This window comes from Branchiostoma lanceolatum, chromosome 13 (assembly GCF_035083965.1).
Source record: "Branchiostoma lanceolatum isolate klBraLanc5 chromosome 13, klBraLanc5.hap2, whole genome shotgun sequence".
NCBI classification, from domain to species: domain Eukaryota; kingdom Metazoa; phylum Chordata; class Leptocardii; order Amphioxiformes; family Branchiostomatidae; genus Branchiostoma; species Branchiostoma lanceolatum.
The window spans coordinates 5,611,378-5,636,455 of record NC_089734.1 but is presented as its reverse complement, the minus strand read 5'-3'; the positions used below and the strand labels follow the sequence as shown (position 1 = coordinate 5,636,455).

Here is a 25,078-nt window from a genome sequence, read left to right as displayed (position 1 = left end):
TCTACTGACAAGTACATGTGGTAAGGCACTGTTTCACAGTCTAAAAGACACATCATATCGTCGTTAATGTCTTCAGTATGAATCAAATAGAAATATGACAATGTCCGGCAAATGTATTATCAATGTTTTTTATCATAAAGAAACTTGAGGAACTTGACTTAACAATATTGTTTACATTTGATAAATCCTCACAGTCACAGAATATAAGACTAAATCACGATCTTTTTTATACATGTAGTATAAGATTCAAACATAACTATACAGTCCGGTCTAGGATGACATCTTGAAAAGGTGATAGTTCACCTGTTATGTCAATCCTTCCACAAAATGTGGTAAATCAAAATAAATAAATAAATTCAATACGTATGCCTCCTCAAATAATATAAGATTCAAACATGAAATTATTGATTATGAATTCAATAGAAAGACACCCTTAACAATATAAGATTGAAACATGACTTATAACTTCAGATATGCATCTTCATAGAATATCTTGAATATTCAAGCACAAATTTACTAGGTTCTTTGGTAAAACATCTAATTTACTTCTGCTGAATGGCCTTTTCGACCTCATCAACAGTTTTCTGAAGTTTGTCATGCCACTGCCGCCAACCACCGATCTTCATGATGGCAAAAGTAAAAGTTCGTGATCTTCGAATTCTTGACGAATCCTCCCATCCAGTACTCTCTGCCGTTTTCTCTGAATTTACCTTCCCAGTGAGTCTTGTCACCTGCTGCTCTCGACCTTCCCATACGCGTTGATTCGTCGTAGGCTCTCTTACAGCAGTCTGCAAGACGTTCGTCTGACCAGACTGCCGGATCGTAGACAGTTTTCACGACTGGATCAAATTTGAACAAGATTCCGCGTCTTTTACATTGTGGAACACAGTCACACTGTGCAACATTACATCGGACCATTTCCCATGCCGTTGATTCAACGTCAATAGGTTGCTGTAGAATTCCTTCTTGTGGAATGTTGGTTGGTGGCTCAGCGTCGGTTCGACATGTCAGAAGGACCTTGTACACCCCCCTTGGAAGGTCGTCTCCCGGCAGTTTCACAACTGCGGCAACGATCAACCCCTTGGACTGAGCCTCTAGCAGGTAATGGAGGTCATGACAGCCAATCACATCTTTCTTCTTAGTTTTGAATATACGGTTGTGGTCGAAAGCTCGAGGATATTCAAAATATCGTTCCATTATTGAAGTATTGGCGGCCATGGTGAACAGAAGAGCTCCGTTGTCAGTTAATACTTCCTCATCTGGAAGATCCATTAATAGAACCCACCCTACCTGCCTACTGACGTTTTAGTATTGTAAAAACAGTGCTGCCTAAGATTGACCTTGTCCTCTTGAGTGTACAATGAACAGTCCCTTGCACACCTGTATGACGTAATGGGGGTCACTTGGCAACGTCACGGGTAGCACCAATCATGGTGTGTAGTGAATGAGTCATGTGACGTGGATGTCAGTTAACCTTTTCTAAACAAAAAATTGCCAGCGGTGGCGGACATGTTTTTATGGCGTAGGTTAATTTCTGGACGAAGCAACAACTGTACATCTTGATATTACATCATGGCATCCAGCTCATGGGAAGAAAAGTTAACCTGTAAGTGGACCGACGAAGGGCAGTTGGATATTACGGGGTTTCCTGACGACATGCCAATATGTCTACAGTACTATCTAAGCTCAATCAAGTCAGAAAAATGGCCACGGGCTGTGCACTTGATCCAGGAGGGAGAAGGGCACTGTTTCGTCAGTGGAACTGGGATCTCGTTTCCACCGGACTACGAGTCGTCCAGCAGCAGTGACGAGGACGGTCCGAAAAGAGGACCGCTACCGGAAGACGAAGTTGAACTCTGTGCGGGTCGTTTTCCCAAGAACAGGGTAAAAAGACTGCTGTTCCTTCGTATCGTGAAGAAGTGTTTGTCAGAACGTAGCAATGAAACTCATGGACCTCTCGATGGTGAACTGCAGTTTCTAGCCTACATAGACGAAGAAGAAAAAAGAGCAAAGCAAACTACAGAATCAGCGGAAACCGGAAGTCCAAGTACGTCTCTCAGTCTGCCTCTACCGCCAAACATTTTCCGCCCTTTTAAGTGTATTTTCAAATATTCTTTCAAGAAATAAACGTATAAAGGTGTCATAAAGCAGCAATATAACCAAGCTGCTATTTCTCGGCGTATTCATGTTGAATTCAAACGTAATTCACGAGGCTTATATCTGCATAATTTAGGCCGAGTAGCCTCACCTGGTTATGTTGCACGTATAACTTATCAATTAACGTTACATGTTTCTGTGAAAACATGCGTAAAGCTGTGTATGACTTGCCATGGCACATTGCCCTGCCCACCACTTGAGATATAAGATGTACTTGAGATATAAAATGTAAAGATTACCCTTTGATATCTTGTCGTTGTAGGCCCCATGGAAATTTCATCATCAGTCGTTCAGGTAACCCAAAGCGAGAACGAAGAAATGGAAACATCAGCCTCGGTATCACTTGAGGAGCCTGCTTCGGTAGGAGTCCATACAGAAATAGCTTCAGGTATGTTCTTTTTTTATGGGTATGTTATCATATTTACCATGAACGTTGAAACGACAATATAGAACATAAAAAAGCAGCAATGAACATACATATAGTATTGTTCGCATGTATTCTTCTCCCTTTGTTTTTCCCAATAGGTATCTGACTGCAACAAAAATGTGATCATGTAATGCAGTATACACTACTATATATACGTAGTCACTTTGATTCTAGTCATTCAGACACGTACTTAGGCCTGTTAGGACTGGGGTTACAGTGAGCCTCCACGGTTCTAAATGATTTCTATACACTGCCTTGGCGATTAGTTTACTAGTATATCTGAATTGTTCTACAGATAGTAACGTTACTTTTGGATGGAGCAGTGGTCCACGAGACGAGAGTAATCCCATCGCTGAAACAAAAAAAGGCCCAAAAGGTACAGTAAACCCATACGCACAAACATACACAGTGCCTCAGTCACAAACTCGTTTACATAGTAATAGCAAATGGATATTTAATACCTGGTGGATAAAACGCATGGAGAATGCAAGTGATGAAACAGGGACACGTTTGAATTGCAAATTCAAAACTACTTTGATTGACACAAATAAGTACAATTTGTTAAAGCAAGTTTTGCTGAAAACAACTGGAAGATGTTCTCGTATATCTAGGACATTAGAATTCTGGCAATGCGAAATGTAACTAGAATCTGCTAAACGGTAGTTTTCAATGTTTTCTGTTCCCTGTAGCCCCGACATCATATGATGACATCCAGGACCTCATCACTAACAACTACGATTTACTCAAAGACAATATAAACGTAGACAAAGTTTTTCACCATATGATTCACAAGCACGTGGTGGAACCTTCAGACAAGGATGAAATCCTCGGCATGTATATCTTGGATAGTGAACGTGCAGAAGCACTTCTAGATATGATATCCAGAAGAAGGTCGTGCCTCCCTGCATTATTTCTAGACATATTAAATATTGAACATCCGGATGTTGTCGACAAGCTGTCAACAGAGGTCTCCTCACCAAAATACATCATCAGCAGACAAAAAGCTGGTGAAGGTAAGCTTTAAAAACATTATGCAACTTTTCTCTAGTTTCAGTAACTCTTATGTCCCACTGTCATTTCTGCACAAAATAAGAAATGGATATACCTATTTTGCTAAGAAGTGGGCCACTGGCCAGTCTCTTTATCGAAAAGTCATTTGATAACATTAACGTTACTAATACTGCACGCATGATGAAGGTCGTAAAATATCTTATCATCATGAGTCCATTACCATGTTTCATTCCTGTCGAAAGGATATGTTACTATTGTGATACCATGTAAACCTACTGTGCGATGTTGGTGCCATTATACTCCCCATACATTGAAGCTCATTGTACTTGTTTAAACTGTTTGTAGGTCCATTCTACAAAATGAGCCACAGCCCCCGAGGAACTGCATTGATAGTCATAGACACAAATGCTCGAGATCCCTGTAAAATGAAAGAAGAGTCAGGTGAGTTCTTTTCCACATTATATACATGTACTGTAATTATCAGTGATAATTTTATTTTAACTTTCACATTTTGAGTTGCCATGTCATTTCCAACGTGCAGTTCCCATCGTGAATATCAAAGTGGTATCTAAATTATTGTTTTGTTTTATTGTCTTATTTGAATATATCTAGAACAATGTGAAAGAGAGAGCAACATAGGTACCTTAGTGTTAGCGATTGTATAAGTTAGCGCATTTTTATGTCAAATGCAGTTGTAATCGTTGTTGCCGAAGTGCAGAAATACACTGCCTCAAAAGTGCCTGAAATATTACATAGTCCTTATTTCCTCCCACCGGCACTGGCACTAACAAGTGCTTCGAATTGTCCATTGCTTTTGTTTATTCTTTTCTGAAGTTACAGTCACATTGTCGAGTTGACAGGGCCTGTCTCTTACAGCTGGAGTCTGTATAGGGAAATCTAATGCGTCTTTTATTTTTCAGAGTTACTCGCAGACGCCTTCAAGAGTTTGAACTTTTTGCCGAAAATCGTGAAGGACATCGACTCGATTGATACATTTCAGTCATTAAACACGGACTATTCTATACTTTATGTCTTGTCTGAGAGCCCACACAGATCTATAGATCACATTCTTCATAATTCGACTTCAGGTCGCAACGTTAACCGCAAACCAACGCTTATTTTCATTCATATCTTCGAACAGCCGCCGCATAGAATGGTGATGCATCACCATAGAATGATGATGGAACTTCGTATGTTTGGCGAAATTGGACATAATGATTGTTATTTCAGCATGTCCAATAGTCCAAACTACTCCAGAGCACTAGCTAAGACTCTCATGGAGTATGGAAAAAGTGATGAGTTTGTGTCTATCATGGCAAAGGTTTACAGTGTATGTGACAACTTCTACTGCCAGAACGGACTGCAAAAGAGACTGCACTTCCCTCCTTAGTCATATGTACGGTCTTGGTGGTGGCCAGGTTACATTATCTTAGGACAGTATTGTCCTTAAGAGCGATTCGGCCTTGAAACAGATACTTCACTGCTATAGATGTAAATATTGAAATTAGGAATTGTATTTTCACACAATCAATTTTGCTAAGACATGGTTTGTTACATCAAGCCAACATTTTTTCAGTATATTGGTTACGCTGAAGAGTAACAATGTCTAAAACACGCTTTGTATATAAAGACAATGGGGTGTTGGTATGAAAATGTTTGTGAGTTCATTCATCCTTTCCATGAAAAAAACATACGTATACATGAAGTTTAGGTCATTCAGACAATTATTATCAACAGAAGACTAGGTTGCATGTATGTTGTACTATTCTGGACATACAGTGGAATTCCTTGTTTGTATGAGAAGCATGTATATATGTATTTGTAGGTCTTTTACTCCGCCAATTCTTGTACTACATTGTAAATATTTGATGACGAACTATAAATGGTGTACAGAAGTCATACCGTCAAAGGGTTTTTGAATACCGCACCAATTTACACATTGTATCAATTCAGAATATTTTTACCACCAGCGTCTGGTTTATCTTGCAATGATTTATTATAATGAAGTCAAGTTTGCTATATTTCATGTTTCCATGGTAATAGTTTCTAACAGGTTACAGTGTTTTACAAAGTTCAGTGCTTTTGATTTTATCTATGTAATTTTCATGCTTTTGTGCTAAACTGTACTTTGTTATATTAAGAAAATCATGCTTAGTTCATAGATTCACGCGAAGTATTTCTATGCTGATTGTGTGATCACCGAATTGAATTTACATGATCATAATTCGAGAGGACAGACTAGTCTATATTGTTCTTCAAATTTAATTGTTACCTTGTATTCTTTCACAATAAAATCATTTACTAGAAGCAAATAGAATTTGTCTGCTCATTACCATAGTGATGAATATACAGGAATACAGGATGGTGGATCCAATATTGCGGATTTAAGATAGCAGCTTCGATATATACTTGTCAACTCGGAAGTTAATATCTACAATGACTTGTTACGGCAAGGAGGTTTAAACCTCATTGGTTACGGCAGACATACCCACACAGGTCAATAATTAACCAAGAATGTAGTATCTAAAGCATTAAAACAGCTGCCGATGTGAAAAGCGTAACTAGATATGACATGAAATATTGTTTTATGTAGATTCAGAATCAACGTTAATCCTTTTCGATAGAAAATCTTCTTTTTTTTCATTTTCTGCCCAACCATCATATGTATACACATATGAACAACATTTCCATGATGGGCAGGTCTGTAAGGGGTTTGATTGACAGAGAGCTTTGAGCGGTGTCGCGTTACACACTGGGACAGAAATAGTAAACGGGGGACACTCGATCTCTCAAACACACATGTACGGATCCTTAGAACAAAAACACCATTCATATGTTCACAGGACAATGACTATAGTATTTGACAACAATCAATATACACTTTTACCATATCATAGAATAAGCAAAATGTTAAATCATACTTTCCACCTTGTCAGATATAGCTATGTATTTCTATGACAGTTGAAGGACGAACCACGTGGTGATATTTTCATTCCTCCCAAAACGGTCCATCATATTTATTTGGTATGAATTGAAGGACATTGGGTCGACAGTCATAACATGGGGACAAATCAGTAATAAGCCATTGTTTAGGGTGAACCAAGTAGATATGTTAAAATAGTTCGTCAACAATGCTTCAGCCGATCATCCAGGTCATGAAATCTCCTATACTCAATAGAAATTGATCAATATACAGCTTTTAAGTTGTAGAATGTGAAATTAACTACTAGTTTTTCCTATTGTCCCATCCTTTAAAATTATGACGTATCGCCCCTGTCCATAAAGTGTGTCATAAACCGACTTTCCAACATGGCGGCTTCAGACGACAATGTGACAAAAGTCGTCCGACACGAAGGGCACAGTACGGAGATGCTGGGTGGGTTTCAGAAGATGCGGCAGAGCAAAACATTGTGTGATGTCACGCTGTGGGCTGAGGTTAGTGTTCGGGAATTTTCTTTATTTCATTTGTAGATCGTTATTTGTAGATCGTTATTTGTATTAACATTTCTTTTAATATTGATAAACATAGCTCCTAGCGTTTTCGTCACGCCAGTGATTGTTTCTAGTAGTAACATGATTTATAATTCACATGTTTTGTTGAGAAAATGCAAACGGTTGCATTCCTTTGTGTTTCGAGATGAGATTCAGTTTAAAAATTTTATATTTTTTATCTGCATCCAAATAAAGCCAAGGACGGGTCAAATGCAAAGACAAGTTCATTGTCAAATTTTGACTGCTATATACGATGAAGCAGAGATCAGATTTCGATTACATTGCAAAAACGTCAAAGCCGATACTAGTACATGTAACTTTCGTCAATATTTTGGTACCATTAAGCTTGTCTTTTATCTTAAATTAGAGTGTTACGAAGTCACAATAAACAATTTCATGTGCACAAAACAAATGAGCCAAGCCCGAAGCCTGGTGCCAGCCTTCTTAGTTTTAGTCCTGATCCGTTCCCTGCAGTTTAAAGGCATCATGCTGACACCCAGACTACCAAACATCTGCTTGGAGATTTCAATGCGCTCTCTAGATGACATGCAATGAGTCATGATACTGATTACGGTATTATGAGAACGAAAACGCAGCAAATTTGAATTGTAAAACGTGGGTAATAACATAGGCATTACATCAATGTCTTCTGTATTATGCAGGAGAAACCGTTCGCCGTTCATAAGACAGTATTGGCCTCCACTAGCGAGTACTTCTCTGTTATGTTTACCTGTGGGATGAGAGAAATAGGTGCGTATCTTTCTTTCTGTGGTTATTTCATTCTGTCAATCCTTCCCCCATATCTAAGCAATTGATTAAGCACTATTTCAGAATTTATATTTTGCCTTAGAGTAGATATTTTCCTATTTTATGTTTCCTTGTCCCTCTTTGTGACCTTGTCCCTATAGCCATTCGAACATTGTCTAGCTAGTAGACGCAAAAGATTTCGAACAAGATTCTTTGAAAAGCTGCATCGCTACAATTTGATAGCTTTTTTGCTTCTTTCTTTTTCTTTCTTTCTTTCTTTCTTTCATTCTTCGTTGTCCTTTCGATGATCGCCACTTCTCTTTTTGCCATTCTACTATTCTCAGAACAAGATGACATCCACCTACACGGAGTCACACTAGCCGGCTTGTCTACTGTCTTGGATTTCGTCTACACCTCCGAACTTCCCATCTCCATGGAAACTATTCAAGATGTCGTCTGCGCCGCATCCCATCTTCAAATCTCGTCAGCTCTCGCTCTGTGCGAGACTTTTCTGAGAGACGAGATCTCACTGGACAACTGTTTGTACATTATGAATCTTTGCACCACGTTTGGACTGAAACAACTAGCCAAGGAGGCCACGAATTTTGTTGCTAAAATGTTTCAAGACTTGGTTCAGAAAAAAAGTGATCAGATCTTGGACCTTACATGGGAGGAGTTTCTGCCGATCCTGGAAAACAACAAATTGAACGCCACTGAGCTTCAGGTAAGGGTTGGGTTTTTATCAAGTAAAAAAAAAACACCAATGAGCCGTGACAAACCCAAGACAATAAGTGTTAAACAATTGTATTCGTCCGTTGTAATGGCACATAGGGCAGCAAGTTCCATTACAGTTTCAGTAGCATGGTATATTTTACAGGGATGGGTTTCTATAGACCCCTCCTCGAACACGGGACCCCTTTCTATGTCCCTTCCGAAAGACGGGTACAGCTCCAACCGAGATGTGCTGGCCCAGGATTGAACCGGGGTCTTCCAGTTAGCAACGTGCTGGAACCAGGGGTGTCCCAATAGCTCAATTGGTAACATGTTATACTAGCCATATAAAGGTACTGCTCAACAACTAAACATTGTAACGAGTACTGGACGATCACTACTTTTGAATGTAAGTGGTATTTCTACTCATATGTGTACTTGCAGATTTTCCAGACGGTGGTGAAGTGGGTAGAGTACGACAGAGAAGTCCGTGTGTACGAGGCCAAGTTCCTACTGGAGGCTGTACGGTTCCCGCTCATGACGTGGGAGGAGTTACACAGCGAGGTTCTCACCACGAAGTTTGTGCTGAGGGACAGGACGGCCCATGCTAGAGTCTCTGCAGGTTTGTCGCATACATTTGCATAATATACATATAAATACATCTTACATACACTATAAACATAACTTGAAAGCTAATTTGTGTTGTTAAAGGTCATTCTGGATCAAAGTTTAGCTGAAATTTCCAACACAAAAAAAGGACTTTTCCCAACTTACATGTAAGGACTAACGACATCAAGCGACACGGCCAGGTACTGCAGGTCCTGACCCTCTACTTGGTGCTGATAAGCATTCACTTGAACATTTTGCCAGAACGAATGTGATATATACGGTTGAAATTCATATCGTTTTGCCATGATAATTCATCCTTCGGGCAGTTTTGGTCCCCGAGTTTCTTTTCTGAATAAAGCCATATGATAGTGTGTCACTCGTTTAGAAAATGAAATGATGTACATTTCATCTCGAAGCAAAAATCGGAATGGCTGTGCTTAACATTTTTACATATTTCTTATTTGAAAGCATTTGCTTGGAACGGAAATTTACATGCCCCCTCCAATATGCCTCCGAGATGCCTCCGAGATGTGCCGTTACGGGCTTTTGTAACCGATAGATCTGCTTGGAGATTAGACAGCACCGACCGTCGTGGGGAAGTGAACATGGAATCACGTCTGCTTGGAGTTCTATCTTATATGTTCCCTTCCTTTATAATTCTTACAGGTTTCAGTTACCACAGCACGCCCCTGATGCACCACCTGTGTCAGAGCCCGGACTCCCAGGTCCGAGCCGACACGGAGTCCCCGGTCATTGTGGGCGGCTGGATGGACGAGGGGCGCACCGCGGAGGTGCTGTTCCTCAACGACACGCTAGAGGTCGCTGACTGGGCTCGCCTTGCTAACCTGCCAGGTTCGAACTTCAAAATTTTCTTCAAAGGCGGCTAACTCTTTAAACCGTTTATACATTTATAGGTGTTTTTATCACTTAAAACGTTGTCAGAATGTATACACTCTTGGAACAGCTAGCCATCATTGTTATGCATCATTCATAAAGTACAAGACAATAAAAGGGTAGACATTCAAAGCATAAAGATTTGGACGCTTTATTACTTTAAAGATCACAAAAAAACGGCTTCTCACTGTTGTTTGACAACAATGCTATTTCGGAAAGTTTTACTTACTTTGGAGAGACTACAGATTGTATTTCTGTGCAAAACACTTTCGCAAATCACAGTACCAAGAACATCTAATATACAATCTACATCCAGCCCTGATGGTCGTAAAAATGACTCATTATCAGATTGTTTACTCCTTGCTTCAGTTGCTAGTGATGATGGATTATTTTACTCCCTGTGTCAGGTGCTAGGGCGTGGCACACCGTAGTGATGATGGACAACTTCGTGTACGTTCTGGGCGGGTTCTCTAAAGGCGTGCTGTGCGCTTCCGGACTGCGGTACGACCCCAGGTTCAACAGCTGGATGAAAATCGCCGATATGTGGGAGAAAAGGTTTGTTGATCTTTAATTTTTGTTTGTCTGATTACTAGTATTTGTTTGTTTGTTTGTTGATTTGACTCCGCATACGGAGTCTATGCTTTCGTTGCGTGAGTTCGAAATTGTTGGTTTGGTGTGTGTTTGCAGTTATTTAAGTTACAGCTAGCCGAAGCAAAGTACTCATTTTCACCTGAGTCGAGTAGGGAAATTGGTGAAAAGTGTCTTTCCCAAAGCCAAGGGCACAACATTAGGGCACGCTAGTGATACGAAGCCAGACCCTTTGGATGCTTAGCCAACAACCCTAACCACAAGACCACCTTGCCATCTCGTAACTCCCCCGCACAGGTACGAGTTCCCCGGTGTGGCTTGGGACGGTAAGGTCCTGGCTCTGGGCGGCAGTGGGCTGGGGAAGGACACCGCTGATGTGGAGTGTTACACCCCAGATGAGGACAGGTGGAACACGGGAACACCTCTCCCCAGGACAACACGCGGACATGCCGCGGTCGTATTCCACAATAAGATATACATCTCAGGTAGGATCCTAGGAATACACCGATACCGACTGTCGACAGTCACAATTAGCAGTTACATCAATGATAACATGCGTCAATGAAGTTAAGACATCCAGGTAATACGAAACGCCAAATAGCAGTTACTCAAACAACTGGCTATTGGTTTCCTAAACTATATTCAGTTGCTTGAGCAACTGCTATTTGGCAATGATATCATGCTAATTGGCGGTTCGACCAATGAGAGAGAGGCCCGTCAAATAGTTGCATCTTTATGTTTTTATTTTTCATTACTACGTTTTGTCGGGGGTAGATTTTGCATCCGTGATGCTTGTCCTACCTCCGTGTGCATTTAATATTATCACCTCTTACGTACTGATAGGCGAACGCTTATAAAAAAATATCATTAAAAACATCAAGCAGCATAATTTCTAACTATTCTGGGGATACAGTGGGTTCTAATCGTAAATATCACATACATTATGGCAAAATTTTCAAGTGAATACGTTTCAGCACCAAGGAGAGGGCCGGTGCATGCAGTACCTAATTCTGCCGCTTGATGTCGTTAGCATTCACTCGTATCATAAGTTGATGATTTCGACATTACGTTTACGACACTACACGAGGTTTCAATGTCTTCTTTTACACATGGATATATAAATTCACTTTAACCCCTATCATAGGTGGCCAGAGCAGTGAGACCCCGAACCTCGCGGCTCTAACAGACCTGTACACTTACGATCCCGATAACAACAGCGTCACGCACAAGCGGCACATGAAGTACCGCAGGAAGGGTCATGCCATGTGCGCCATACAGGGGAGGCTCTACGTCCTGGGAGGGGGAGAAATAGCTCCAGCGGAATGCTACGACCCCTATCAGGACGTGTGGTGGACTATTCCAGGATTGGAGGGTCTGGGAAGGGTTAGCGCGGCGGTTGTGAAAGATTTTATATATTTTTTGCCGGAAGAGTCGGTCCAAGTGGAATATTTTGACATAGACAATGGGGAAAGAACGAAGACAAAGCCCATGCCAATCAAAAGGTTTGGAGCCGTGTGTCCGGTATTCCTGTCCGAACATTTCAAACACAAAACGCAACACTACTACGCGTTCTTATGATCTGTGTTGTACTTTAAGAAGACACAAAAATATTATGTCTCATTAACTGTCGCAAATACAGTTATATCGTCTTTCTTTTGAATCATGGCTATAGCATTTAAAGAGTATTCGTAGACAAAATTTACATTCTTCATGTTTGCGTTATTTTAATCGATGTTTAACTTTCATTGTACATGTAAGTCATCTTTGTGCTTGTAGATTCGTGCATACCTGTAGGCGTAACATAGCATTAAGAAGATGTTGGGACTTAGCCTGGAATCCATCCTATTTAGCTTCCGGCCGCTACCCAAGCCAGGCAGCGGAGCTTGGGTAGCGGCCGGAAGCTAAATAGGATGGATTCCAGGCTAGTTGGGACTTGGGAGAAAAGATATTTTACGTCTATAATTCTTAGATTGTAGCGTTACAGTAAAGAAAGAGATATCATGAGACAATACACATGCAAGTCAGGTTCCCCAACTTCACACACTTGATCAGTATCATCAACTTATGAATGCATCTTTTATGTGGTTACTAGGTACACGTAGAAGGACGATTTTAACCTCCTTGCTAGATCAAGTTCAATACGATCTGTACCTAGACAGTTGCCTTTTTGGGGCATAAAGCTACAATAAAGGGTATTCATTTAGAGCATCTGTCATATTATATATGTGTGTGTAAGCAACCTCCTTGGTGTGAGCGACATATGGTTCGACGGTTACAACAATAGCTCTTGCCTCTCCATTGTTCTTGTTTTTCACGTGATAAAATAATTTGTCTGAGAGAAAGTACTAGCAACAAATGTAGTACCCGTCTCCAGCTATCTTATTTCTTTCCCGAATAAAAGACTATACATTAAATTCTACTAAGAACGTTCTGGGCATTGAGGGGTACTTGATTTGACCTACTTTGACTTTTTGTCCATAAACTTCGTTAGAAAATTACATTTGCTGACTTGATAGAAGTTCTAGGCGGAAAGAAATTGACAACAAAGCAATGTCTGTAACTGTTCAAATTTTAAATGTTTATAGTTCCATAATAATGACACCAGCGGCGTCGAGTTCAAGACGGACCGCAGTTTATAGTAAATAAATCAAACATAAACCAAACATACCCATCTAAATGGTGTGGATTTTTACTGTGAACTTGAAAATTAGTCGGGCTTTTTGTATGTGTGTAGCCAATCAGTGATGATTCTCCTATTGTCCTCAGCACAAGGCGGTGCATAACAATGTTAAAGAATACAAAACGGGACATGCAAAGGTACGCCGGTGCTATTGTTCGTAACAACTTAATTATCATTCATTATCACGCACAATGTAGAGAACTCTAGGGCGTCGCTTTTGTATTTCAGCGCTGAAGACTGTTTAAAATGGGGCAAACACACTAAAGAACGCATTCACGGTAGACAGAGACACCGTTGCAAGATGTTTTCCAGTGCGAACGCTGTCCTCTTGCAAGCTACCGTGTCGGGGTATGACGAGAGAAAGACGAGCAAGCATCGGCGGAAGAACCGTAGGAACGGCAAGAAGACGGCGCACCTATCGGCGGAAGATTACGCTGCTGTTGGAGTTTCTGAGAGGGAGAATTTGACTGGTGCGATGGAAGGCAGCGAAGACTCAGGGGGACGTCGAAATACTTTCCTGCACGCAATGGAGAATGTCCTAAAGGTATGTTGTTAGAAAACGGCGTTTGTATATGACGCATAATTTGGCAATACAGAGATGGTAGCAAAATACTTTTTAACTTAATAAATCATATAGCTTGGTGTTGAGCTTCAGCTTCTTGGACTACGGCATATGGTGTTTTTCATGGAGTTTTCAAAGGGGTATCAAGTTCTCTCAGTATCTTTATTTCGAGACGTTTTCTAATGCTGGCATTATCTATGACTAGCTTTTTACCCATTGTATGCCTGGTCTACTGTTCTGTTGAAATTTTGTCACTTGAGTAATTCAATCTTTTGAGGCTACCAACTTCAACTTGGTGAAGAGTATTTGGGTATGTTTGCATATAAATGCATGTCTATATCTTTGTGTTTATCTACTTGTAGGTCTTAGTTGGCAACGGCGGTAAGCAGAGACCAGAGACGACGAGATGACCTACTACAGACGTCCAACCTCGCGATGAAAAAGGATCTTGTGGGGTTTAAGGAGAGATCTTTCGACATCCATAAACCAGAACTGTAACAACATGGTGACGTCACTACACGCGATTAATAATGCTAACTATAAATAGGTGTTTGCCAACAAATACGGGCATGCTCGCGTTTTAGTGTGATACATTGTCTAAGAAGGTGATAAAATTTGTAGGAGTGAGCATAAGCTTAAGTGCTGTTATTGATATCATATCAGGGCTCTACAGCTACACTCACATTATTCAAATCAGGACTCTACAGTCACATGAGGACGCTTACGATTCAACCCTCCCAGTCTACAGATTGATGTTACATTATGTAGCATGAAGCGGTCCTCGTCATATTGACGGGCCAACAGTGCATACGGAAGATACGAGGGTAAATCAACTAAGCTATAAGACGCTCGTAAAAAAAATCTGAATAACATCGAGATATTTCAGTCTCATGAAGATATCTTGCTTTACATTTGTGCAACATTTTTACCCATTTCATACAAAAATTAGCCTGCTATGATATCAAAGGCATTTACTTTTGACTCTTATACTACTTTTGCCTACCTGGTTGAGAGAATGCATGTGAGGGCTGATCGTGAAATATTAAACCCTATCTTTTTATCGTTTATTGACTGATGTATAGTATTTCTATCAGATGAGTCTTACTTCGCTCCGTCTTTGCATGTTCATCTATGAAATAAACAGTCTAAGAAGGCGAGTTTTCGAAGTGACTGTCAATATCTTTATTATGTTACAAGCAATTGGTTTGAATGCACACGTAGTTTGACAGTTTATCAATCCATTTAGAATATGATTTAAATTTAAAATACATTTAAAATCGACGTGGACCTATTTACATTTTATACATTGTGGTCCTGAATTGTACAATCGAAAAGCACTTGCAGTATATACAGTCATGAAATCACAGTAAGACAGTGACTGTAAGTCATTGCGGACATTGTAATGGTCTGGATATGCTTGAACCTCATGGAGGCTACACAGTACTGCAACACAATATGTATGATATTGATAAGTGAGGAAACGTCTTATCGAAACTGTTGAAAGTTCTCTTCACTAATGAGGACAATTATGTAACCCTACATAGAATTGTTAGGTGTGCCTTTCATCGTACATCCAATTCTTATGAGCATTATACTAACAAAACCTCATTTAGTGTTGTATGCAATCACTGCTTCGTGGCAACAAAAATGAAAGGCACACCTCACAAGCTCTCGGCTGTCAACCGTTCACCAATGTCGATAAGTGCCTGCTTTAGATCCTGCAGTGTAGCATCACTTCCGTTCTTGTTCATCCACCTGTGCAGCATTTCCCTGCATCTGTGGTCGTCATCAGGCTGTGAGGTTCGGAGTCCTTTGATCTCGTTCCTGCTGAGCTTCAGCTTACCGGCCAGGTCATCCCACCTGATACTGACATCTGCAACGACTTTTTCAAAAGACTCCTCCACGTCACCTGGAAGATGAATGTCAGAATCTCATCACAAAATGGATCAGGTGGATCGTGAATTACTGTCAGACTTCAAAAATTGCAACAATAGTTGTGGCGACAGTGGTGTTCATAAAAATGTTGAAACTGTCATACTTAGGTATGGATATTTACTTTGCTCCTTACTTGCATATCTAAGAATCTACGACTGCGCCAGATATTTAGGCCGAAAAGTCAATTAGACTGTAATATTATTAAAAGAATTTTGGTATGTAACTCCTTTACCTTCTCTTCTTTGGCACACGCTGTCACTGGGAGCTGGAAACTGACGAGTTGTCCCAAGAGCCACTGTGTGCAAGGGTGAGACTCGAGTACTAGTAATTTCCCCTGGTTGAAGAGATAAACAACATATAGTGAGAAAAATGCGATGGTAGGCCACTTAGATGAAACAACTGTTAAATACTTCCTGCGTGTTTTGTGTTCATAATTGCATAGACAATGTATTCAGGGCATTACATAAGGTCATTACCCCATTTTTTAATTTGATTTGAATTATTCGACTGTAGAAAAGTACAGCCATGAGTTCGGGTGAGTTCGGATCAGTTCTGGTGAGGTGTTAAGGCATACTGGTCACATAGAGTTTAAACGTTTCACTATTTCTACAAAGAGAGGTAGACAACGCCAGTAGACCTGATTTATATAACACAATTAACGGGATACGTAGTTGGCGGGAACATAACTGGTTGGTGAGCCTCACCAACCAGTTATGTACCCGCCAACTACGTAATCAGAGCAGGATTTGAAATGATAGGTACCTGGCTCTTGCGGCTCAAGAAAAATAGGGTAGATGGGGATCAAGTTCAGGGAACAGACTTTCTTAACTCCAAGGAATCTTCTCACAGATATCACCGCCTGGCCGTTAAGAAACGTCTCATCTTCGTTTGGCTCGACAATCATATCCATGGCCTGTCCTTCTTTTGTCTTACAAGTTTCTCTGTTTATCTGATACGAATCGGAACACTCATTCGCCAAAGAAACATGCTTTATTTCGACCGTCAGTGTCTCTGCATCAAATAGATTGAATTCCGATGTCCTGACCAAGCCAAACCTTCTGTACGTTTCGGGTGTTGGAGTTGAGGCATTGTATCCCTCTCTGCAAACGATGGTCAGGGGGTGTCTCTTACCAGATACCATTCCGAGGTATGGGGTGAAGCTGCATGGGAATGATTTCCCGTTTAAGCAGTCAATGAGAAATTTGCTGACTGAAGGCAATTGTAAGGCCAAAGAACTGACGACGGCGACCAGGATGTAGTCGCTAAAATGCTGCAGCTTGAAAGACACTTGGAAAGAGTGCCGCGTCAGGGAACAGGCCGTTGACAAGTCCAGCCACTTTCCTTCAGACCCAGGGGATATTTCTTGCCCAAATAGCAGAAAATTGTGGTCTTGAGGAACTTCTGTGTACGAAACTTTGAAGTCTACGTCTACCGGGTATTCAAACTTAAGATTGTCAGGTTTGCATTCAACTACACGAAAAAATGACAAAATGTCGTCAAGTCTGGAGCTTTGTATCGTCGTTAAGTATGTCGATGACTGCTGCAAAGTTACACTGACATCTTCATCGGCTTGCAGGCTGTTAGACTTGATAGATAGAACGATGTCTTCACTGACAATATTTCCTCCCTCCTGTCCTATACGTTGCCTTGCCCGAAAAGGGTTCATCACCAAATGTGGGAGCGTTAGTAACGAGCCTGATGGTGAATCCGGAGTAGGATAAGGTGTCATGATCGAACCTATTTGCGTTGGCACTGTAAGAAACAAAAGCATTTTTTTTCTGGAAGATAACATATCGTTGTAAAACTCCAGTCATCTGTTCGGTGATTCTTCATAATTACACATTCTCTGGATTGCAAAGTCAATACATCGATCCACACCGAAAAAAACACACATTTATTTTAGATAACTGCAGTTCGTTGAATTCTAACAACCCCTGACGCCCTAATGTGTATGTATGATTCACTATACATATTGAACCATTGAAATCATAATGGGGCCAAGGGGTAAAAAAAAGTTATCAGTTGAAGTTACCGAAGAACAAATCAAGCTAGCCAAAGCTAAGAAAAGGCCGGACATGTTAGCTCATGATATACACTGATGTATGCGCAGTTAGTCTAGCATGATCATTCCAGGCTGAACATAACATAAGTCTTGATGTACAAATGTACATACCTTCGCGCCAGTGTTCGAACGATCCCCGGTACCCCTGGCCTTCATCGCTCAAGATCCGTGCCAAATGTGGATAACGGTGCTTCAGGGCATCCCGAAACACCGCGAATGCATTTGGTCCTTTGGTAGGAAGAATGTCTAGCAAGACTTTGACTTCGTCTTCACGTGACTGTTGCCTGTCAATCTCCGCAAGGTTCTCTTCAGTCAGGATTCCGCTGTCCAAAAGGCGCCGCCGAATGTCTCTAAAGCGAAGGTCCCTTGTGATCTCCAGTCGATTGGTAAGCAACAAGGCTTTGTGCCTTTCATACATGTTTTAATGTCTTTTGCAGTGTAACTCATGAGCATCTAGTTTTTATTTACCTTGTTGATAATGAGAGTGCTAGTTTGCTCAAATTTTCGTCGTTAAAATGATACGTGCACGTGACATGCTTCGAACGAGCTTCATCCAATGACCAATGCCATATAGTCACTCTGACAGCCCTACAGGAAAAAGAAACATGGCCATGAGAGTGTTAGTTATTCTTGTTGCTGCACGTTGTTCTACCTGTTTACCACCTTTTATCTTTACGTTACGTTTCCCTCCACTCTATTCATTCCATTACTGCCAGTGCTAACCAACGTAGTAACAATCACATACGCTTAGAGACAATACGTGCAACATTAGTACTACATGGATTAAAAAAAAAGTTTAAGTACTGGCCGACGAGGGAGGGAAAGTGTATATTTAGCTGCAAATGTATAACTTGAACAAGCTTTAATCGAGACTACTCTACTTTACGGGCTTAGGGAAATCTGTAAAGTAGTCTTATCGATGTCGAGGTCTGTCTGTATTTGTTATGCTAACGTATGGATGTTTTAGGGACTCTTGGTTAACGTTTGATTTTTGGAACTTCATAGTTTCACTCTCACATTACTTCCGCATTATCCTCGCTGTACTTGATAGCTGATTAGAAACGTTTGAAATGAATTAGGCAGTTACAGGTATGACCTAATGTCAGTATGATTAACAGAGGTCTGAATAGGATAGAACTCCCTTACCTCGCTGCTGTCTGAGTTACATCGAAAATGATTTAATGGGAGACCAGCTAAATCCTTCAACCTTAGTACCGTTACCTGAGAACAGGTGAAAGCCTCGCATCAGAATGAGGCTGTGTGGAGTTTATTGACCCTATCCCATAGCACCACGCGCGGACCATGGCTGTTCGGGTTGTTTCAGCACATCGTCTTTATGACCCATTGGTGACTGTTCGTCCGATATAGAGATCAAATGCGCTTTCTACGTACGTCTCTCTACTTAAGTTGGCAGCATATAGCTCTCTTAGACAACTATAGTTCAATGGTACCAGAAAAGTATGTAGAATGGAGGTCATTTTTCTGGGACTTGTTCCTTCTGTTTGGCAGCACTACCAGCAAGTTTCCAAAGCAAGCACAAGTCTGCTTGGAGGATTGAAAAGCTCTTGCTCATGATCTTAATGGTAGAAATTCATTGGGCTCGTAAAGAAGTAGTAAAGGTTTGGCCCACGAGCAGCTTTTTTAAAACTGCATACATCGGCCGATTTTGTTTGAGGCTATGAAAGAGAATAAGTACAACAAGATTGGCAACATAAAAAGATGTTGTCATGGCGACGGTGGTCTCTGTTAACGTTTTCGTTTTTAACCCACATGAAAATAAGGACCTCGCATAATTTAATCGTATCAGTCGATCACCTTCTCTACCAAAATAACACAAGTTGTGCAATGTATGAAAATCTTGTTTTCACAAAAAAGATATCGTACCATTTCCTCATAAATTATGTAAATGCGGCCCTCTATGCAAGATTTGTGTCTAATTGTGGCCACATTTACTTAACTGCAGTACCAAAGAAAGTCTCTAGGGGGCCCAAAATCCAATCATTACAAGGTCTCCCACAGACCTACCCACCTACAAAATATGAAGACAATACATCCAGGCATTCTTGAGTTATCGTCCCATGGACTTTCACATTCCTGTACAATTCCTAGAATTCTTGCAATCTGCACACAATATAGTAAAAAATTGGCTGGCCCCTGAGGCGTAGCCAAAAAACATCGTAGTGATTTTGGGTATGATTAAGGAGATTATACAACCTCCTTGGTATGATTGACATAATTGAATGCTCATTATGCAAATCAGCCGATAATTTGCATAATCAATGAGGTCCTGATGCATAATGAATTTCAAATAAGAGAAGAACATCGATAGGCCTCAAACGAAGACCTCATTTGCATAATTAATGAAAATACTATACCATAGTGGTAAATGACAGGAATTTCCTACTTGTGTCGTTTGGAAGTTAATCAAAGATCAACATCATTAGACACAATTCATGCCTCATTTGGTAGTAGATAAAGACTTCAGATACCGTAAATCACTTTGATATGGCGGCAGGATAGCGGTTGGGGGGAATGGAGTAGGTCACAGCACTCAATGTTAACGGTAGGAACAAACATTACTGTCTCAAATATTAGTGATAAAATATTTCCGATTATGAAATTTTAGCTGTTGACTAGTGACCATTAAATCAGCTAAAATCATGTTAGTTAACAAATCAAGAATAACAGTAACTTGTGTTATTTGGAAAGAGAAGATGATCAACCAAGCAAAGATAGGTATAATTTGCATAATTAATGAGAAACATGTATGATATGTCAGTTAGCATCATTTGGTGAAGATCGTGGAACTGTAGTTTTAAAGTGCGGAACACACACCTATATGTATAAACGGTTGAAACAGCTAAGAATAGAGAACCTAGACAAAACGTTCATTTAATTTTCTTTCTTTTGTCATCTGGTAATGAGTACATCTTATAGTCAAAATTTTCAAAATACATGTAACGTTACCACAAAAGTGACAGTGGTGAGAAACCTAAATTAATCATCGATTTGGTCCTAATCAATCAAATGGTACAATCACTACTTCCTAAGTGTATCAAAAGTCCAAGACTGAGACTTCGTCCTAGATAGCTTTAAACAACATTTACAGCTGCAAAGGTTAGTTGTGATAGATGTAAAACTTCTACTGTTGGAATGGTATGTAACATGTAAATGTCACACAGTGAGTAGAGAGGAACAACACTTTTCACATGACCTGGTTAACTACATAATATTACATGCTCAGTGCTAAATGGCAGTGTTGATAGCTGGACCTGAGTTCTATTTCATGTACATTACATACTTTTACATTCTCACAAAATGCACCCATAAAATGTCATTTTGATGGCAATTGGCATGTAATATATTACACATAGACATGATTTAGCTTTTAAGTCAGGTAAAAACGCTAAAAGACAATTCATTGCAAACCTGTCTTACAACATAATCAAACCTTCAGATCTCTGAAGTCAGATGACACAACACTGCAACTACAGTCAAACCTGTACTAGCAACCATCCCTAGACCTTATTGGGACCACCTGGCCAATGTGGCCACTTTTTGGTGGTTCCTTATCCAATTGATCTAAGCATTCACAATCCTGTCTATACTGTGATCACATTCTTCAAGTCTGGTCAGTATATACAGGTTTGACTACTAGTATACAGTAGAAACCAGTTAATTGCAATACACTTTGTAATTAAAACTGACCAATCTAATTGGTTGTCAGTCCAACATGACCTCATTATTGGTCCCATTGCCATATACCTCTTTTCTGTATCTATTAAAGTATCTAGTACCAGAAAACAAGAAGTCATGCCTCCAAGTAGCCTCCATAGCAGGCTCTATCGGGCCTTTTGGGGGGCAGCTCTCCAAAAAGGCCAGATAAAGGCTGCCATGGAGGCTAGTACCTGGCTATCAACGTAGGATTGGTGTGTTAAAAAGTATGTTTCTCTAGTACTTAAAATAGTAAAGTGGAACTCGTTGCCACCATGCAAAGTACTGTAGAAGCAATTATCCATTAGATAGCTTTAAACAATGCTTGCAACTAGATGCGCAACAGTTTTTTTAGAAGGGATGGGTCGCTCAGTGTAATATAACCGGTGCTGCCGCACCATGTGCCTGCGAACTTGGTGTGTTATGCAAAATGGCGGGTATACAGGCTATACAATACGGATTTTTACCTTGTAATCTTTTTAAATATCTAACCTTGCTTCTTATAAAAGTATGAAGGCTGTTATGCCACTGACCTGCAGTTTGGCAAAACCAAAACAGCTTCATACGCTCCATACGGAAAAGGGCATGCTCTCTTCCATTGAAACAACAGACTTATAAAAATCTTCTTTCAGACTCTTCAAGTTGTTGTTTCAGTGGATGTGCTCTGAGTTGTAGGAAACAATTCTTCACACAGAGATCGGTATAACCAAACAGCATCTTACGCTCTACGGAAAATGCCAATTGCTTTCCCCAATTGAAAAAAACAGACTTATCAAAAGTCTTCTATCAAACTCTTCAAGTTGTTGTTTCAGTGGATGTGCTCTGAGTTGTAGGAAACAACTCTTCACACAGATCTGGGTGATTGTTCCTCAGATCATCCCTGATAGCCGTCATCTTCACTCCCTGTTCCATATTTTGATCGTGTGGCCGGTAGCCGCGAGCATGCATGACCACAAGGTTTCCCCCCTTGTCAAACCCAGGGGCCCCAGAGGACCCAGGCCCCATGACAGAAGAGTAGGTTACCCTACCTGGGTCATTCAGCTGGGAGAAGTCCCCCTTAGGCTGAGGGTTGAGTTTCAAATACACCCCTACCTCTGGGTGTGGATAAGGGCAGTTGGGATCCATGGCTTTGTGATCACCACCAGGATGGCCAACCAAACTGATAGTGTCTGAATGCTCCACATCACAAACCAGGTGACCAAGTGCCGGCAGCTCTGTCTGAACTTCTGCAGTTTGGCTATCACGGATTGAGAATTCGAGTACACAGTAGTCAAGGTCATTGGTATCACTGAAACAGGGAACCCGTTTTGTAATCAGGAACCTTCTCTGCTCAAAGGTACTTGAAAAGTCCTTACAGAAATTGAACTCCACCCTGACATCCCCTGGATTTTCTGATATGTATTCATGCATTTGGTCAACAACATGTTTACAGGTCATCACATACTTTGTGCCAAGCCTGAAGCATGTCCCAAAGGGTATAACTATAAGGCGATGATCAGATTCTCTCTCCACAAAAATGATCCCAACTGACTTTGCAGCTACCAGAAGTTTGTGCAGGAGAAGAATTGTGATTGGACCAAATTTTTGGCAGCTGATTGGTGCAGCTGGATTATAATTACCCTGAGCAGACCCTGTGTCAGTACCCTCTTCCTGTGCTATGACTGCAGCAATGTCCTTATACAGCCTCTCAATGTCTTTGCTTATTTTGTAACATGTATCAAACAATGACTTAAGAAGATCCATGTTGTGTCTATTGTGTCCATGCCACCTTATGTCAGTTGCACCTTCAGCAGCACTGCGTGCTATGTCCTTCAGCAGCTTGCGCACTGACACAAGATCCTGATCCTTCAGCTGTCCAGCCCACGCTGCACCAGCCACTTGTTCAGTGCTCTCATCTGAAGCACCCTGCGGACACAGTGCGAACAAAGCACAAACAACAAGTTAAGTTTTTGTTCTGAATGGTAAAATTGGCATTACTTATATCCATTCATGTTCCTTATAAAGCATTTTACATCAGATACAAGTAATAAGCTTCTGTCCATAACTTGTTCAGAACATTCAGATTTGTAAACCGGAAGTTCTGCTGCAGTACCATAGAAAGCTGTTGGGGTGCCCAAAATCTAACCACCATCAAGACCTACCCACGTGATACTAAATATCAAGACAATCCATCCAGGCATTCTCCAGTTATCATCTTGACAGCACAGACACACACACAAACGCGAATGAAAACATAACATTCTAGGCAAAGGTAATGATCACCTCAGAGGATTCCTGGCTGAACTTAAGCTGCTCTTCCTCCTCTTGCCATTCCATCTCCCCCAGATTGTGGTCCACTGGCTGCTGAGTGTCTTCCATCCTCGCTGTTGTTGGATTCAGTTACTTGTACTTCGGTCAGTTATTTATCTGCCGGTAGTAACAAGGAAACAGCATAGCACAAAAGCTCATCTGTTATCATCTTGACAGCACAGACACACACACAAACGCGAACGAAAACATAACATTCTAGGCAAAGGTAATGATCACCTCAGAGGATTTGAAACGACATTTTGGAAATGAATGAATTAAGAAATGTGGAAAGTACTTCCCACACAAAAGAATTCACTCACACCGAATTTCCAACCATTCCAGACATTCTGTCCTTTCCAAAATGTGACATGAGCAAGGGATCAAATGTGATTGGTTGTTTGTAGCATTGAATTCATCATTAGTCAGAAGTGTACTCAAAACTTTTAGTACCCACCTGTTGTCGAGGCTGTAGTACAGACAGAATGATCCTTAGTGTTGTTGCCTCACTACAGCGGCTACAGCATGACAAATTGAGAATGTTTTGACATTTGAAAGTTTGGAATGTTACTGGTAAACGGGTCCTTCCCGGTGTGAGTGGATCAAACCCTACAGTATACGGTATGTAGGCTTCGGAATTTGAGTAAGTTGAAGTTGGTACCTTGGCAGGCCTGGTACCTTGGTAACCTAAAAAAATATAAGAAAAAGTTAACAAATTCGTCGTGTTGTGTTCAACTTGAGAAACCATTAATATTCCATGCCGTACACGTCCAGCTCTCCCAATAAACAACACGACTCGTTCCATCGAAAAACAAAAACAGATAGTGCTTTAAAGCCCTTATCGCATTCATTCCAACGGGACAAGATGGCGGATTTTAAAGGAAAGCGTCCATAGACCTAACCGTCCTCCTAGCTGACCTGAAACACATGTTGGTCTAAAAATCATTTCTTTACGACACAAAATGATCTACACTTGGACTACCAACAGAGAAATGGTTCAGAACGTCTTACCGGTCTAGTTTGAAGTTGTCAGTCGACGTTTCGCTAGTTTTCTGCAGGGTTTTGTGGCATACTCGACCCGAGCGCACTTTCACTTTTCGCGGGGATAATGTAGATGTCAATCGTCGCCACAGGGTAAGGTCCTGATTGACCAATCAGAGTCCAGAACGCCAAAGACGTCATCGTCATGACTTACTCAGAGTA

The 25,078-nt window shown here is 40.8% G+C and overlaps 4 protein-coding genes across 4 annotated transcripts; 2 read left to right on the top strand and 2 right to left on the bottom strand.

Annotated features, from left to right (window-relative positions):
* The first annotated feature begins 1,461 nt into the window (after positions 1–1,461).
* Positions 1,462–4,985, top strand: LOC136447168 (uncharacterized). Its single transcript, XM_066445865.1, has 7 exons — positions 1,462–2,047; positions 2,420–2,545; positions 2,880–2,960; positions 3,274–3,597; positions 3,941–4,036; positions 4,516–4,594; positions 4,826–4,985. Exons 1-7 carry the CDS (start codon positions 1,573–1,575, stop codon positions 4,983–4,985), a joined length of 1,341 nt encoding a protein of 446 aa, XP_066301962.1. The 5' UTR covers positions 1,462–1,572.
* Positions 4,986–6,904: 1,919 nt separating this feature from the next.
* Positions 6,905–12,858, top strand: LOC136447167 (kelch-like protein 13). The gene is made up of 8 exons (XM_066445864.1): positions 6,905–7,030; positions 7,750–7,837; positions 8,179–8,558; positions 8,990–9,167; positions 9,821–10,006; positions 10,456–10,603; positions 10,934–11,121; positions 11,781–12,858. Exons 1-8 carry the CDS (start codon positions 6,905–6,907, stop codon positions 12,212–12,214), a joined length of 1,728 nt encoding a protein of 575 aa, XP_066301961.1. The 3' UTR covers positions 12,215–12,858.
* A 2,681-nt stretch (positions 12,859–15,539) lies between these two features.
* Positions 15,540–18,293, bottom strand: LOC136447166 (death domain-containing protein CRADD-like). The gene is made up of 2 exons (XM_066445863.1): positions 17,987–18,293; positions 15,540–15,787 (listed from the first exon to the last, which is right to left on the bottom strand). Exons 1-2 carry the CDS (start codon positions 18,291–18,293, stop codon positions 15,540–15,542), a joined length of 555 nt encoding a protein of 184 aa, XP_066301960.1.
* A 2,984-nt stretch (positions 18,294–21,277) lies between these two features.
* Positions 21,278–24,033, bottom strand: LOC136447889 (serine protease FAM111A-like). The gene is made up of 2 exons (XM_066447011.1): positions 23,852–24,033; positions 21,278–23,494 (listed from the first exon to the last, which is right to left on the bottom strand). The coding sequence occupies exons 1-2, from the start codon at positions 23,945–23,947 to the stop codon at positions 22,385–22,387; spliced, it is 1,206 nt and encodes a 401-aa protein (XP_066303108.1). The 5' UTR covers positions 23,948–24,033; the 3' UTR covers positions 21,278–22,384.
* Between the last annotated feature and the right edge of the window lie 1,045 nt (positions 24,034–25,078).